The following is an 18075-nucleotide window of genomic DNA, read 5'->3' as shown; positions in this document are numbered from 1 at the left end:
CATGAGGGCTGGAACTCTCTCGTTTATCTCTCTCCCCCCAGAACCATAGAGGGGCTGGTTTATATTGAGCATTTGATAAGTATTTGGCAAATTCATCAAATGGGGAATCAACAAATGAGATATCTTTCTAAAACTACCTTTGCTAAGATAGTGTGTGCATATTAAAAAAGAAAAAATGCATAATTGTCATCATTATGGACCAAACAAATTAAATACACAAGCAAGAATAAAGGCAGAGGAGACTGTCTCAGGTGACTACGTGCTGCAAGGAACCAGGAGATGCCCCTGTTCAGTGTTACTGATCTTTGTTCTTTTTGAGTGTGTGAGTGTGTGTGTGTGTGTGTGTGTGTGTGTGTGTGTGTAAGGTATTAGGGATGGAATCCAGGGACATTATACCTTCAAGCTATACTTCCAGCCCTATTTTATTTCTTATTTTGAAACAGTCTCACTAAGTTGCAGAGGCCTCACTAAGTAGCTGAGGCTGGCCGCAAGCCTGTGATCTCCTGTCTCAGCCTCCCAAGTACTGGGATTACTAGTGGGTGCTACCACATCCAGCCTTTTTGGATTTTTGATAGTCAGTGCTTCTGCCAGTATTGAGCTGGGCTGGTCCAGGGCAGTCAGAGTGAAAGTGAAGAACTAGATGGAAACTCTTGACCAGTGGTCTTTTTCTATTTACTGTCCCTCACTTCATCCTGTCATTGCTGACAGGATCCTTCATTCACCATATAGCCACAGTGAAAGAAAACCAAACTCATGTTTAAATGAGTAATTTATAGAGACTGGAAAAAGTTCTTAAGAGATTGACAAAAAAGCAAAACAAATACCCTTCCAACATCTCTATCTGTAAGAGATACTATGGATGAAATATTTGACAAATAGCACCAAAATTTCTTATTGGATAATAAGTCCATCAGACAGACCCAGATATGGTCATGAATACAGATATTTATGTGTGAGCTTCTTAGCCTCCAGGTTTGACCATTTTTTGAATATACTTTGGTAAAAAGCTATCCCCCCCCCCCGCCGCCTCTCTGTCCCTGTGCACTCACAGAGATACAAACTTCTCAGTCAGTGAAGAATAGAGGAGATGAAGGAAACAGCTACACTCAGTTAATTACTTAAACCCTTCTATTCAAGCCCTGGATTGAAAAGCATTTGACTTTCCTGTCTAAATATTATGCATTCAATTATTAAGGAAACTTACTCTGAGAAATACACACACACACACACACACACACACACACACACACACACACACACCCCTAAGTGGAGATGAGGGAAATTAAAGGAGAAACCTTGGGAAAAAAGGGTGGATTCAGCAGGAGGGCGGTAACTGAGGCGAAAACAGTGTTGGGCCCAATGGTGAATGCAAATCCCAAGTTATTCTGGGTTTGTTTCAGATTAAAGGCATTTAGACAATTTCTATTGGTGCAGGCATTCTCAGAGGAATGAGACTCTGTTACAGCCCTGGCCTTGTCTTTTCATCCAGGCAGAAAGAACAATGGGTGTTCTTTGGGTGACAAGAATCTTGCAGCTCAATAAAAAAAAGTGAACCAGTTATCCTGAATCACCTCCCCTCTCTAATCTCATGGTGTCAGGCCAGAGAGAGATTTGGTTACATAATTTTTAGAGCTGGCCTAGCTCATAGAGGGAGCTGAAGTCCCAAACCACTGAATTCATTGAAGCTCATTGCAGAAGTGCAGCCAATTCAAGTTTCCATTCTATATAAGCATTCCAGACAACACTCAGATTAACACTTCTATCTGCCTGCAAATTCAACTCAGCCAGCATTTACTGAACTCCTTCTGTGTGTCAGATGCCACTGACATTACGAAGGCAGCTGGGAAAGAGTTGGGAAATGAATAAGATAACATCTGTCTTTTTTAAATGCATGCAGCCTGTCTTAAAATTAGAGCAGAGAGGTTTTAAATGCAACAAGTTAGGGCCAAATCCCAGCTCCTTCATTTACTAGCTGAGTCTAAGAAAAAGCTCCTGGTGTGTAAAATGGATGTCATAGTACTTAACTACCAGATAGCAGAAATTTCAGAATGATGAGTTCTTTCTCCCTCCTCCCACCCCAGCCTACCACTGACCTCCCTGCTCCTGCCTTGGAATCCCCATTGCTGCTTCCAGAAGAATCATGCAGATGAAGAAGTGGATGGCTAAGGACTTAGAATCAGGAAGGAGGGAAACCCTAAGGACCTTTAGAAAACGTGATTCCAGAAGCAGAAGGAGGTGAAATTCTGGAGCTCGCATTAACAGTTTGCCAGAGCCAGACCTGGAGAAGGTCTCCTAGAGGAAGCCATCTCTCCTGTATATGGTTCCTCCCTTCAAAAAACCTGCTCCTCAACCCCCAATATGACTTGATTTTTCCATCTCAGATTAGTTATAATGAAGGAAAAGTCTATCAACTAAAATACAATGGGTACCAACTTTATAATAGAGATTTGCAAACAACTTTAATTATTATGATTTTGCAATCAACAAATGACACATTTAATTTTATTGGCTTAAGATAATATCTATGATATGCTGTTAAGCAAACATATCAAGATATAAACTATATGCAGTACATTCTCCAAGATGAAATATTCATGTATATTTTAAATTAAAATTTATATTTTAAAATAACTTAAATTTTCTTTTACCATAAGCTTGCCACTGTGCTGCTTTTACATGAATGAGTTCATTTATTCCTCATAAAAACCTGAGATGGGCCAGGCATGATGGCACATGCTCGTAATCCCAGCATTAGGGACGTGGAGACCAAAGAATCGAGGTTTGCGGACAGCCTCAGCTACTTAGCAAGGCCCTTTGTGAATCAGTGAGACCCTGTTTCAAAAAATAAAAAGACTAAAAAATAGGGCTGGGGGTGCAGCTCGAAGGTAAAAAGGAAAAACGTCCTGGGTTCCATTCCCAGTATGGCAAAAAAAAAAAAAAAACTGAAATGGGCATAATTATCATCCATCTTTAGAAATGTATACATACATTCATATATACACAATATGGGGTGGAGAGATTAGCAATAAAAACACCAAAAACATTAACAGCAATTATCCTTAAAGAAGCGTATTACAGGTAGCAATTTTGTTTTCAGTATCACTTCCATATTTTCCGAGTTTTCTATGTTAACTTTTTAATTAGGACTATTCAAGAGAAGCCCAGTTTTTAGCTAATGTCCTTTTAGAAACACAGGAAGCCCTTTCAATACCTGCAGTCCTTCACACCAAAGGGAGGATTGATTTAATGACATTTCTTGTAACAGCTAGTGGGTAATGTACTAAAAGAACGCACCTATACTAAAGGAATAAGGCTGGGGCTGGGGGAAGGGAAGGATTCAGAAGTAATTTGGGTATATGGATCTTGATCCTCAGAATAATGATGACCTGCCTGAGGAAGTTCAAAGAAAAAGATAAAAAGGGGGTAAGAGAAGAGAGAGACCAAAACAAACCTCTTGGGTCTGCTGTAACCCACAGAAGGAAAGGAAGCTCTTCCTCTAGCCACTTCCCCACCTGCACACCAGCCCCAAATTCCAGCACTACCTGGGCACTGCCCCTTGTTCAACAACCAGGACTCCCCTGCCTTAGAGAAGAGAGTAGAAGAGGAAAGGGAATACCATGGCACAAACCAAACCCTATTCGACCCTCTGCTATCAGAGTGGTCCAGTTTCCTCATCTATAAACTGGAGGTGAACGTACCCTCCTCGTGGAGTGCTGAGAAGTTCAAGTGAGATGGTTTTATATATGACAGCAGGTGACCAGATGTCAATGCCCCTAAATGTGCATACTTGAGCCCATCTGGGAGTCTAAAACTTTATGATACTGCTTCTATGGAAAAATTATTTCCAGGTTTCAAATAACCCAAATCATGGTCTTCTAAACAGGACCATAGCCAGGCCTGGTGGCGCACGCTTGTAATCCCAGCATTGGGGAGGCTGAGACGGGAGGATCGTGGTTTGCAGACAGCCCCAGCTACTTAGTGAGGCCCTCTGTGACTCAGTGAGACCATTTTTCAAAATAAAAAATAAGTAAATAAATAAAATAAACATAACCGTACACTGGGTTTGACCTGCTTTTGCACGATTATGTCATCGAAAGAGACAGACACACCTTTATTTCAAAACAAAGGAAATGGATTTCAAAATCGATGCTTTCTTTAGCACACCTCCCCTGTTGGCAGACCAGTGTACCAAGGGCACAGCTCATAGGATTAAAATATCCTGTCATAAAAAGCAGGAAGGCATGTATCTATCTTGGCGTGGACTGATTCATCTCCCAGGTTGCAAGCTGTAGCTGGTTGCCTGGCCGACTTCATGAGGGCCTCCAGGACAAGGGTTAGAAATTGGCTGCTGTCATATCTGACTGTCATTTACTTCAGCTCTTTACTTCATTTGAAACTATTCATTTTCCCAACGGAACGGTGGCTAGAGGTTTCTGAATGCAAAGGTGACAGGGATTTGTGTTTCAAAGACATCTCTCAAAAGTTAAATCATCATAAATTTAAAACATTTTAAGAACTACGGCACCTTCTTCCACCCCCAATAGCTCCTGCCTATACATGCTTACAGGGGATCCCTTCAGCACTAGGCCTCTCAGTTTCTATATCATTTATTCCCATCTGTTTAGTATATTGATGACACCGCAGGTGAGTCTCATTCTGGTTTTAATATCCCCTTTCCAGTATCTGACCAGGAAGGTATTCTCAGAAGGGTGAAGAAGGGCAAGCATATACACATAACTCAATAACTCAGTGTTCTTCGTGAACAACCCTGGGAAGCTGTTATTCTTATTTAAAAAAAAAAAAAAAAAGTGACTGGAGCTGCCTTCCCTCACCCGCCCCAGCTCTCCTGTGTGATGTGGGCCCGCATACTGAAGCTGATCAAGCCGCCCCAGAGAACTGAAATAAGCTATTCACATACACACGCATGTGGCTGAGTGGAGATAGCGTCACCAGTGCACCCCACATTTTAAACTCTGGAGTAGACTCAGGCGGACAGGGTGTGTTCAGAGGAGCCGCTCAATAACATTTTTCATGACTTCAAAACTGTTTCCCAAGAAAAGGAAGTAACCGTGAATCTATTTACTTCACAGAGAGGAACTTGCAGATCCCTTTTACCCAAAGTTCCTTAAATGAGACTTCCTCTACAACTAGACGTACTTCTCTGCAAACAGCAGGTACCCTCTTTTGAAGACAGGGGAAAAAAAGATTTCGACTCAGGTTAAGGTCCTCTGTTCTGAGTTGTTTCGCCTAAATATCTAAGACAAGGCAGGTCCGTCTTGGGACAACCCAGAGCATCCTCGGACGCCCCGGTGGGGGAGCCGCGGGCACCCCAGGGCGCGAGGACTGCCGGCCTTGGGGGTCCCGAGTGGGCAGCCGCGCCGCGCCCTGGCCACCCCGCTCACCAGGGCGGGCGGCTCACACTCCCTGTGCCTCCCAGCACGCCCTCCAGACCGCCCAGGGGAGCCGGTGACATCACCGGCTCCCAGGGACTCCGAAGCCCCCTGGAGGGCGCAGAGCCCCGCTCCCGCCTGCCCCGGGCTGGGGGCCGCAGCCCTGCCCCGCCTCCCGCTCTGCCTCGGTGGGGCTGCCGCCCCCGAGTCCCGGCACCCCCGAGAGCCGCTCAGGTAGCACGAGAAGCAGCCCCTCACCTTCTCCTCGGTCCAGGCAGCGGCACCCCCACTCGTCCCCCCGGCTGTCAGGGGCAAGGCGGCCACCAGCAGCAGGTGGAGGGTGCCCACGACGCGCCAGTCCCCGCCGCCTGCCATCTCTGCGCGGCTGTGTGGGCGCCGCTTCCCCGGCTGCGGGCGGTCACGGCCCGGAGCGCGCGTCCGCGCCGGGGCTTCTCCACCCTTGGGTCTACGGCGCCCGCCTCCCAAAGCCTCCAGTGGCTTCCAGCTGCGCCGCAGGCCCAGCCTCAGCCCTCCTCCCAGACCTTGGCAAACCCGGGGCTGGGCCGCCCTGGGGGACACAACCCTCTGAATCCCAGGGAACAAAGAAGGCCACGTCTTTGTCTTGGAGAGGAAGGAAGGAAGGAAGGAAGGAAGGAAGGAAGGAAGGAAGGAAAGGAGGGAGGGAGGGAGGGAGGGAGGGAGGGAGGGAGGGAGGGACAGGAAAGAGCCTTTTTACGATCTCCAGTGCCATTGAGGGGCAGGAAGGCTCAGCAGATTGTGGGGCATCTGCGTTTTCTACAACTCTTTGGGAGTCAATCTGCATATTCCATGCCCGGCGCTGTTCAGGTACTTTTTTCCATGATCCCTTATTTCATCTATAAATCCCATTTGACAGAAGAGGAAACTGAGACACCTTCTCCCCCCACCCCAGAATGTCTACACTGGAACCTTCAAGGAAAGTTATTTCCTCTATAAGAGAACATCTTTACCTTTTCTTACAAACGGCTACCTTGCGTTAGGAGACAAGAACATCATATCCCCAAACTGAAATGTATGATTCAAGTAATTATCTGAAATAAATGAGATCTAGATTATGGCAGTGGCTCTGAAGATAATCTTCTCTAACTCATGCCTACAAAAGGAAAAGCCAAAGCCAATGTCACTTACAGTTAGCCCTCTGTTTCCACGGTTTCTGCATCCTTGGATTCCACCAACCACAAATCGAAAATATTTGGATTCCCATCCCAGTATCAACCAGGTGCAGCCCTGCTTAGATGAGATCATGTATTCAAGGTGGTATGACCCTAGACTGAAAATATTTGGAAAACAAATTGCATCTGTATTCTCTATTGTGAACATACAAGGACTTTTTTCTTGCAATTATAGTCAAACACTATAATGTTTACATAGCATTTAAAACTATATTAGGTACTATAAGTTATTTACAGATGCAAAGTATACAGAAGAATGTGCATAAATTATATGTAAAGACTGCCATTTTATATAAAGGAGTAGAACATCCATGGATGTTGGTATGGGGAGGGTGGTCCTGGAACCAATTCCCCCTACTGAGGGATGACTACTTTATAATATCAAAGATCACTATTATTCAGATAATACTATTAAAAACAGGGATGAGGATACTGCGAATATAGCTCAGGGGTAAAGTGCTTAGTAGTGCATGCAAGGCCCTGAGTTTAATCTTCAGGGAGGAAGAAAGGAAGGAAGAAAGGAAAGACTGAATTTGTATATCAGTTGCTGATCTAAATTGTCAGGCCATTTACTTCACCATCTTCTTTTTATTTTTCTCCTACAGTAAGAAAAAAAAAAGAAAAATGATCACAGAGTTCCCAGAAAGATCAGAACAAGGACATTGAAACAGAACTATTTCCTAATGATCAAATCAAGGTTGAAGGTAATGAAGCCTGCCATAAAACCCACCCTCTCTACTAGGCTTGGCTTCAGGGTCAGTTATTAAAGAGAGATGGAGGCGGCCTGAGAGGACATTGTCTCCCCGCTGCCCTTGTCAGGAGCTAAAATGGAAAACAGAATGGAAGCGTCTCCGTTTCTGATGTTCAGATTTGTAAACTATTCTTGTTAGAGAGAAAAAAAATTAGGCTTAAGTAATATTAAGTAGTTTATTATATCCAGGAACAGTTCCAATCATCATAACACTTTCTATTGGTTCAATATTCAGAACAAAACCACAATTACATATCCTAATGGATTTCCTCTCTTTTTGTCTAAGCTAACCTTGAAAGAGGGCATTTCCCGAGTACTGGGTAATATAAAGATTCCTACTTTTTTTTTTTTTTGTACTGGAGATTGAACCCAGGGGCATTGCACTTCTGAGGAACTACCCCAGCCCTTTTTATTTTTCTTGTTTTGACACAGTCTCACTAGGTTGCTGAGAGTCTCACTAACTTGCTAAGTCTGGTCTTGAACCTGCAATCCTCCTGTCTCCGCCTCTCAAGTATTGGGATTACAGGCGTGAATCACCTGATTAAACTTTTTTACATTTTCACAATATTATTCCTTTAAGAATGAAAAAGTGGACATGTCAAACACATATGAAGCAAAATATAAACCTTAACATCATGTCAAGTATAAGCAATTCAAAACAAGAAATATAGGCCGGGCGTGGTGGCGCACTTGTAATCCCCGAGTTTGGGAGACGGAGACAGGAGGATCGTGCAGGTTCAAAGCCAGCCGCGCTGGCTTCAGAGACCCTGTTTCCAAATTTTTTTTAAAAAGTATAAAAAAATAGGTCTGGGAATGTAGCCCGGAGGTAGAAGGGCTTCCAGGAGCCCCAGTACCACCAAAATAAATAAATAAATAAATAAATAAATAAATAAATAAATAAGAAATATAGGAACACTTGAACTAAACTGTTAACACATAACTTGACAATGAACTTCTGTTCCCTAGAGTTCACTAATTTGTATCTCATCCATAAGTAAGACGCTATTGCATTCGGAATGTACAGGAAGCAGATGCTGAGACAGTTTATCAAGCAGAATGTGTACTGGGAGTGCCCTTGGCATAAACACCTGTGGGAGGAAGGAGGAACAGGACCAGGCAGAGAGACAAGTTCATAGAAAGTAGGCTCCACAGGCTCACTCAATCCCAGAAAGCCCTGGAGCTGAAAAGTCTGTCAAAGCTTTCCTGTGATGGGACAAAATGGCTGCGGTTTAGCTCCCCACCCCGGTGGAGGGATTTCCTGCAAGTGACTCTGCTGCCCAGAGAACTGGAGCCAGCCATACGCCAACAGCTGGAGCAGTCCTTTCCTGAAGGCAGATCCCAGAAACACATCTCTGTATCCACCACAAATGCATCTGTGCCATGGATTTCACACAAACCTAAAACATAAGTGAAGCTGGTTCTAACAAATCATTTTTCCACATGCAAGCTTTTCTGACAATCTTTCACAAATCTACAAACACAACTAAATGTGCCCCTACCTTCCTTATTTGCATTTCTTGTGTCCTATGCACTAAATATTCTCCCACTTTTCTCCACTCATTCTTCAGTTCTCTATTGGTGTTCTCTATTGATTTCTGCTCTATTTTCTATTCCATGAATTTCTGTTCTGATCTTTATTATTTCCTTTCTTATGCTTACTTTGACACACACATTCTATTTAATTTTCAAAACGTGAAACACCAATTTGCAATATTTCAGGGTTTTGTTTGCCTTTGTTTTGTTTGTTTGTGCTGCGGATGAAATCCAGTGGCATTCTACTTCCAAGATACATCTCCAGTCCTATTTTATTCTTTTATTTCGAAACAAGGTCTTACTACGTTGCAGACGGCCTCAATAAATTGCTGAGGCTGGCCATGAACTTTTTGATCCTCCTATCTCAGCCTCACAAGTACTGGGATTACAAGGATGTGCCACTATGCCCCCCTAACATTTCATTTTTCTAATAAGAAGCCTTTAGTCACTACAATTCTCCATAAGTGCTACTTCAGCCATGTTCCACAAACTATAGTGTACTTTTTGTTTTATTCAGTTCGAAATACTTTCTAGTTTCCCTTTGATTTCTTTATTTATGCACTATTATTTAAATTGTATTATTTAGTTTCCAAATAATTGAGGATTTCCCTGATTGGTATTGATCACAAATTTAATTTTATCATGGTCAAAGAATAGGCTTTGTCTAGATGATTTTTAAACTGTTTTTGTGGGTGTGGAGATGGAACTCAGGGTCATTCAATCTCCGAGCTACACCCCCTGCCCTAATTTTTTAAATTATTATTCTTTATTTTGAAACAGGGTCTCACTGAGATGCAGAGGGCCTCACTAAGTAGCTGAGGCTGTCCGCAAACCACGATCCTCCAGTCTCACCCTCCAAATTCTGGGATTACAAGCGTGTGCCACCACGCCGGGCTTTTTGTTTGTTTGTTTTTTTTAACATTTTTGAGAATTATTTTATATCTTAGGACATAATCCATCTTGGTAAATGTTCCTCATGCATGTGAAAAGAATCTGTTTCCTATTGTTATTGATAGGATGTTCTATAAATTCAATTAGGTCAAGGTGATTAAAAATGTTGCCCAAATCTTCCATATAATAACTGATCTTCTATCTACTTATTCTATTGATAAAAAATAAGCACTTTACTGAAAAAGTTGTGTTGGGATCTCTCACTGCAATTGGGAATTTGCTTATTTCTCCTTTCATTTCTATCAATCTTTATGTATTTCTAAGTTTTCCTAGTAAGTGTATAAAAAATTGTGTGTGTGTGTGTGTGTGTGTGTGTGTGTGTGTGTGTTACTAGGGGTGGAACCCAGGGGCTTTTCTACCTCTGGGCTATGTACTCCCAGACACACACACACACACACACACACACACACACACACACACACAGACACACACACACCCCTTATTTGGAAACAGGGTCTCATTAAGTTTCTGAGAGCCTCACTAAGTAGCTGAGGCTGGCTTTGAACCTGTGCGATCCTCCTGTCTCAGCCTCCCAAGCGCGGGGATTACAAGCGTGCGCCACCACGCCTGGTGAAATGTACTCATTTATCATCCAATAACTTTCTTTGCATTTATGGTAATATTCTCTGCTATAAAATCTGCCTTTTTCTGTTAATATAATCACTGCAACTTTTCCTTTGAATAGTATGTTCCCATTCTCTTACTTTTAAACTCTCTTCTTATTTGCATTTAAAATAGGCATATTAGAGCCAACATACAGGTAAATTTTGCTTTTTTAATCCAATTGAACATCTAGTTTTTAAATGTTTTTAATGTGGTTGATATGATCAAAATTAAATATACCACTTTGCCATTTGTCTTCTGTATGTTACATCTGTTCTTTGATTTTTACTACTTTTTCTGATTATCTTGATTTATTTATTTATTTTTAGTTTTCCACTTTATCTCCTTTGCTAGCTTTTGACTATACTTCAGTTTTTGTTTGTTTGTTTGTTTGTTTGTTAATTCTTTTTTTTTTCTTTTTTAGTGTTTGCTTTAGGATTTGACTTATACATTTTCTTGTATTGCTGTCTATCTTGAAAGATCACTTACTGTATAGCATAAGAACCTTACAGCCAGTGTAGTGGCACAAACTTGTAATCCCAGCTACTTGGGAGGCTGAGGCAGGAGGATTGCAGGTTCAAGGCCAGCCTGGGCAACTTAGCAAGAACCCGTCTCAAAATAAAAAAATAAAAGCTGGAGATGTAGTTCAGTGGTAAAAAACAAAAAACAAACAAAAAAACAAACCTGTGTTCAATCCCCAGTACCAACACAAACACACACACATACACACACCACACTGACACCTTAAATTGGATACTTCTGCTTCTCCTCTCCTGATCTTGTGTGCTGTTTTAGTCCTATATTTTACTTCCAAATAGGTTATATACACCACAGTATATTATTTTCTTTGCATTAAACAATTATCTTTCAAATAGATTGTTAAAATGAACCCTTTAAGTCTTTTCATTTTTCCTACAGAGTTGCTATTTCTGATACTCTTTCTTCCTTTGCATGAATACATATACGTCCATCTGGTATTTTCTTTCCATAAAATATAGGTGTGCAAAACAATACTTGGCCTAAAAGATATATTATTTAACATTTTTGTAAGTGTGGGTATAGCAGTGATTAATTATTTCTCTCTGCATTCTAAAAATAATAATCTTTATTTCCCCTTCATTTTTGAAAGTTGTTTTCCCTGAATAGAATTCTCAGTTGATAGGTTTTGTTTGAGTTTTACTGAGTTTCTTGGATGAGTGGGTTTTAAATTTTCATCAAATTTGAAAAAATTAGCCAATATTTTTCATTTCCTTTCTTTTTTAACAGTATGGGTTCACACATGCAAAGCAAATGCCTTATCAATGAGCCACATCTCCAGACCTGCCATTATTTCTTTAAATACCATTATTCTCTCCCCAGTCTCCACCCACCTCATACACACACTCCTCAAGGAACTCCAGTTAGACACCTATTATTTAAAGTTTTCTCATAGATCTCTGATTATTTTTTATCTCTTTCATTTGTCTCCAAGTTCACTAATCTTTTATTTTGCAGCACTTAATTGCTGTTAGTCCCAATAGATGTTCTTTTCATCTCTGGCATTGCTTTCCCCCATCGCTACATGTTTGCTTTAGGCTTTTTCATGCCATCACGTCTCTCTCTGCATGCCCATCTTTACCTCTCCCTTCTTAAGTATAGGGACTCTAGTTATAACAGCGGATTGTCTTCTCTGATCATTTATCATCTGTATCACTTCTGTCTTTTTCTACTGATTGATTTTAACCTTCATTTATGGATCACACATTCCTGGTTTGTTTGTTTTTTCTTTTATACCTGGAAGGTTTTTTTTGACAGATACCAGGCACTTTAAATTTTACTTTTTATAAGTGGAGGGGGCTGGGTGGGCTGCTGGGCATTTTGTGGTGTGTGTGTGTGTGTGTGTGTGTGTGTGTGTGTGTGTGTTCATTTAAATATCCTTGATCTTTGTTCCGGGACACAGTTAAGTTGGAAACACTTATATCCTTTGAAGAGTGGCTTTTAATTTTTGGTAGGCTATAGCAGAGCAGTCTATAATCTAGGACTAATTTGATCACTTCTGAGACAATACTTTCCTGAGTATTATACTATTCCTCCCTTGTATTGTGAGGTTTTTCCACTTTGGGAAAAAGCAAAATATTCCTGACCCTGTCTGTGTTTGAGGGCTTGTTATTCCTGTTTCCTTTTGGCAGTTCTTTCTTCCAACTTGAGTAGTGTCCTCCTACTCAGGTAAAGACTTATGGAGAAATCTTTGGTGATCTCTAAAGCTCTTTTCCCATGAAAGTTTCTCTTCTTCCAGATGTTCTTCGGCAAAATCTGACCACGTGACCCTTCCATATTCTCAACTCTGTCTTTTCATCTGATGTAGACCACCTGGCTCTGTATGGGCCCTCATCACCACCACCCCCACTTACACTGCCTCCTGGAAATTCTCTCATGGCTGTAAGCCAAGGAAAGCATCAGGCTCATCCCATTTCTTTGCCTTTTTTCATCACTTTTGTGTTGATTCCTGTTTTCCAATATTGGAACATCATTTTCCACACATATATTTTCAAAGTGGGATGATATATCCAGTCCATCTTAACTGGAAGCATAAGTTAAAAGCATGTTTCTTTTTGTATTCTGCAAAACAAAGCAGGGGGGTATGAATAAAGTCCATCTGTCTCATACTGCAAGACAACTATCTTCTCAAGGAGAAACACTTGTACCATTGTTTGAGAAGCATAGTGAACTTCTCTTTTTCCATGAATTTCACTTTTATTTATTTATTTATTTATTTATTTATTTATTTATTTATGTGTTTATTTTGCAGTACTAGGGGTAGAACCCAGGGGTATTCTACCTCGGAGCTACACCCCCAGCCCTATTTTTTAGTTTTTTTTATTTTTTTGAAACAGGTTCTCATTGAGTTGCAAAGGGCCTTGCTGAGTAGCTGAGGCTGTCCGCAAACTGTGATCCTTTGGTCTCTGCCTCCTGAATGCTGAGATTACAAGTGTGTATCATCACTCCCAGCTGAATTTCACTTCTAATTGTAATAACAATAACTGATAAATTATGATTATTCAGACATGAATATTTGACAGACCTTTGTTCAGAAATGAATAAATTATGCCTATCCCCTCAAGGAAAATACTGACAGTATTTGTTGCCAATAAATAAAAAAATCGAATCTTCCAAGAGAAAATTGGATTTGGAAAACTTGCATCTGCTACCATAAGCTTAATAGTTCCCTGATACATCACAATTTTTTGTGTGAAATCAGTGACTTTAACAAATGATTATAATATACAATGAAATATTCAACATTTGGAATATCTGTAATAACTCAATGAATCAATATTTTCTAAATTCCAAATTCACCATGTTAAAAAATTACAAAGAAAAGATTCTGTACAATTATATGTATATATAATATGATACACACACATATATCTATATCTATATCTATCTATATATATCTATATATATATAGATAGATATCTTTAGATTCTAAATAGCAACTAACTTTTATGGTACTACAATTTGTTATGTTTTGATTTAATAACAAAGATACTGCCGGGTGTGGTGGTGCACATTTGTAATCCCTGCACTTGGGAGGTTGAGACAGAAGGATCTCACAGGTTCAAAGCCAGCCTCAGCTGGCTTAAGAGACCCTGTTTGCTAGGGCGTGGTGGCACACACTTGTAATCCCTGTGCTTGGGAGGCGGAGACAGGAGGATTGTACAGGTTCAAAGCCAGCAGCGCTGGCTTAAGAGACCCTGTTTCCAAATTTAAAAAAAAAAATATATATATATATATGTGTGTGTGTGTGTGTGTGTGTGTGTGTGTGTGTGTGTGTGTCTGGGAGTGTAGCCCAGAGGTAGAAGGGCTTCAAGAAACCCCAGTACCGAGAGAGAGAGAGAGAGAGAGAGAGAGAGAGAGAGAGAGAGAGAGAGAGAGAGAGAGAGAGAGAGAGAGAGAGAGAGAGAGAGAGAGAGAAAGCGAGCGCCTGTTTCCAAATAAAGTATAAAACAGGAAAACAGGTCTGGGAGTATAGCCTGGAGGTAGAAAGCCCCTGGGTTCCACCCCTAGTACCATCAAAAAAAAAAAAAAAAAAAAAAAAAAGGCTCCCTTTTTGTGTTACAAGTGAGGTCTAATTTCTTCATATATTTCAGCCAAAATAATATACCACAAAAGGTTGAATGGATAATCAAATATGATAATCCATTTGTTTTCTAAGAAGTTAGACACTTTAGATTTTGTGTGTGTGTGTGTGTGTGTGTGTGTGTGTGTGTGGTACTGGGGGTGGAACCCAGAGGCTTTCTACCTCTGGGCTATACTCCCAGACCTTTTTTATATTTTATCTGGAAACAGGGTCTCACTAAGTTGCTGAAAGCCTCACTAAGTAGCTGAGGCTGGCTTTGAACCTGTGTGATCCTCCTATCTCAGCTTCCCAAGCACAGGGATTACAAGTGTGCGCCCCCACGCCCAGCCGACACTTTAGATTTTTAATACTCAACAATGTCAATGTTTTTAAGAATTCTTTTTGTTTTAGATAATGTAATTTAGCCAGGAATGATAGTGCAAACATGTAATCCCAGTACTTAGAAGGCTGAGACAGAAGGATCACAGGTTTGCAGACAGCTTCATCAACTTAGGCTTTCTGCAACTTAGTGAGAACCTGTTTCAAAATTAAAAAATAAAAGAGGGATGGGGTATAACTCAGAGGTAGAACACACCTGGGTTCGATCCCCAGTACCACAAAAATATAATTTTTCATAAAAATGTGTCAATTAGCATGTAATGCTTTTAGTGTTCAAAAATAAATCCTTGACAAAATACTTATAAAATTCCTGTTTTAAATTAAAAAGATATTGACAGACATCCACATAAATAAAAAGTACTCATAGTCCTCAACAACTGCTATTAATATAAGAAGTCCTAAAACTAAACACTAGAGAACCACTTTGTTAAAGCTATTTTACATAGGAGAAAGTATGCATTAAGCCAATGGTTCTAGTGATAGCTACATGTTAGAATTATCTAGAGAGGTTTTTTTTTTTTTTTTTTAAATGGCGATGTCTGCTGTGTGGTCTCAGTATCGGATTGTTTAAAAGCTCCCCAAGTGATTCTAATGTACAGACAGGATTGAGAATCACTGCATTAGCCACACCATTTTAAGAAACACATTAGCAAAAATCATAAATCAGATTAATGAAAACATTAGTAACATGTTGCATAGTAGTTATTTTACAAGGCCTTAAGAGTAAAAGCAAAAAGATTGGGAAAGGGCCAGCACTAGATAACTTAAGAAGTAGCAGCTTAAGCCGGGCGTGGTGGCGCACGCTTGTAATCCCCGCGCTTGGGAGGCAGAGACAGGAGGATCGCTCAGGTTCGAAGCTAGCCCCGCGCGCTGGCTTAGGAGACCCTGTTTCCAAATAGAAATGCAAAAATAGGTCTGGGAGTGTAGCCCGAAGGTAGAAGGGCTTCCAGGAACCCCAGTACCACCAAAAAAAAAAAAAAAAAAGAAGTAGCAGCTTATATAAAAAACTCCCTAGTTGCCCCTTCTTGCTCCTCCGCATTTTGCCCCTGCACAAGCCTTAAACTGAAACACCTACTTTCCCTTTGCTCCTTTAGGAGACATAGAGAATTAAAGGATTATATCCATGCCCAAATCTGTCCCCCACAGCTTTTAATAATAGAGTGAAATTTTATTTTTTATATTTTTATTGGTGCACTATAGTCTCACATCATAATGTAGATCATGTTGACAGTGGCATAAATTCAAACAGTACTTGCTGACCCCCTCTCCCCATTTCCCATTTCCCTCCCTTCCAGTACTGAGTGTCCAGGCTGACAATGTTATAGTCACACCTATACACATAGTTGCATGTAGCATTTCCATGAATGAACTTCAGCCTTCTTCCTCCTCAGCTTCAATGAGGTTTCTCCTCCATTATCTGGAGAACCTCTGGTATCCTAAATACTTTCTAGCTTGAATATATTAGTGGAAGCATATGACCCTTCTCTTTCTGTGCTTGGCTAATCTCAACATTCTCCCGGTCTTTCCATCTTCTTACAAATGACAGAAAATTTTGTACTTTATTGCTGAGTAGAATTGTATTGTGTATATTTCCCATAATTTTGTAATTTATTCATCTGTTGATGGACACCTAGGTTGGTTTAATAGTTTGGCTATTGCGAATTGTGCTGCTATGAACATGAGTATGCATATGTTACTGTAGTTCTCTGATTTCAACCCCTTTGGAAAGATGGCCAGGAGTGGTATAGCCGGATCATATGGTGGATCCAGTCCCAGTTTTCTAAGAAATCTCCACCCTGATCTTCATAGCAGCTAAACTAGTTTACACTCCCATCGACAGTGTAGAAGAGTTGCTCTTTCCCCACATCCTTGCCAGCATTAGTTGTTATTTGACTTCTTTATGCTTGCCACTCTGATTGGGGTTAGATGGAATTTCAGTGTAGTTTTGATTTGCATCTCCCTGATTGCTAACAATGTTGAGTGAAATTTTAAATATTTGCTTCTGCAGTACAGAGTCATACTTTTGCTGTTCCTTAGAATTATCTCAGGAATCCAGATTTCCTATAAATCTTCCCAACTCCTTTCACAGGATCAGAGGTCAAGTGAAGGTGACAATAAAACTTTTGTAAAAAGCCGCCTTGTCTCCTCTGGTTTTCTGGCCCTTTTCAGCCCTTTAGAATCACATTCACTCTCCTCTCAAAGAAAGGGAAACAGTTCCTTGAAACCCTAGCTCCTTTCATCAACACTAATCTTGTGTCTCTAGGAAAATTTATTTCACCCCTTTACTAATTTTGTCACTTTTTTATGGGTCTGGGATGGAACCCAGGGACATTCAACCTCTGAACTACATCCCCTGCCTTATTTTTTATTCTTTACTTTGAAACATGGTCTCATTAAGTTGCAGAGGGCCTCACTAAGTAGCTGCGGCTGTCCACGAACTGCGATCCTCCAGTCTCTGCCTCCCAAATGCTGGGATTGCAAGCATGCGCCAGCACACCTGGCTTGTCATTTTTAAAATCAATTTTTCTCTGAGGGTTCTGAAAGCAAAAAAAAAAAAAAAAAAAAAAAAAAAAAAAAAAAAAATTCAAGATCCAAAGAAAAGAATCTTTAGTTAAGGAATTCCTAAGCTCTTCAAAGAGATGAGAGCAGAGAAAATAAAAGATGAAGAATCAGAGAAATTTACTCTTTACAGATGAAAGAATAGACAGCTCTGAGCTACACATATCAAAATTGACTACAATGGGAAGTTACAATTGACTGGCTGTCATGGGAAGTAGCCATACCTATTGTGTGCATATGTAAATTTATAGATGCATACACATTGACTTTTTGGTCAAAGAATTCCATCTATGCTAAATTTCTTTTCATCTTTAAATAAGATGATAAAGCATCAATTCCTGTGATATGTGATGACAGCATCTAAAAGACATCAAAGCTTCTAGATCAAGAACTTTCCATTCATAGAGTTACTAGCTAAGTTTTTATGTGTAAGTTTAAAATATGATCATGGATATTAAATGTGTCAATAATATGTTTTTAAAGATCCTCTAATTCTATAAATTAGTATATTATTGATATTAATATTATTATCTTTACTGTTAATAACAAGAAAATTAAGGCATAGGGCAATTAATCTGT

The 18075-nt window shown here is 40.4% G+C and overlaps 1 protein-coding gene across 2 annotated transcripts in view; it reads right to left on the bottom strand.

The window, feature by feature from the left end:
• Positions 1-5868, bottom strand: part of QPCT (glutaminyl-peptide cyclotransferase) — a gene marked incomplete at both ends in the record, with an annotated part of 33203 nt that extends 27335 nt beyond the window's left edge. The window contains one exon of one of the 2 annotated variants that reach the window (XM_080711067.1): positions 5649-5868. In XM_080711067.1, coding sequence (XP_080567193.1) covers positions 5649-5765 — 117 coding nt within the window. The remainder of the gene's footprint in view (positions 1-5648) is intronic. The other variant, XM_080711066.1, reaches the window with a different exon arrangement.
• Positions 5869-18075: the final 12207 nt, after the last annotated feature.

Source organism: Muscardinus avellanarius, assembly GCF_963383645.1.
Source record: "Muscardinus avellanarius genome assembly, chromosome: 15".
NCBI classification, from domain to species: Eukaryota; Metazoa; Chordata; class Mammalia; order Rodentia; family Gliridae; genus Muscardinus; species Muscardinus avellanarius.
Note: the sequence above shows the minus strand (reverse complement) of the source record. Positions and strands in the feature narration are given on the sequence as shown.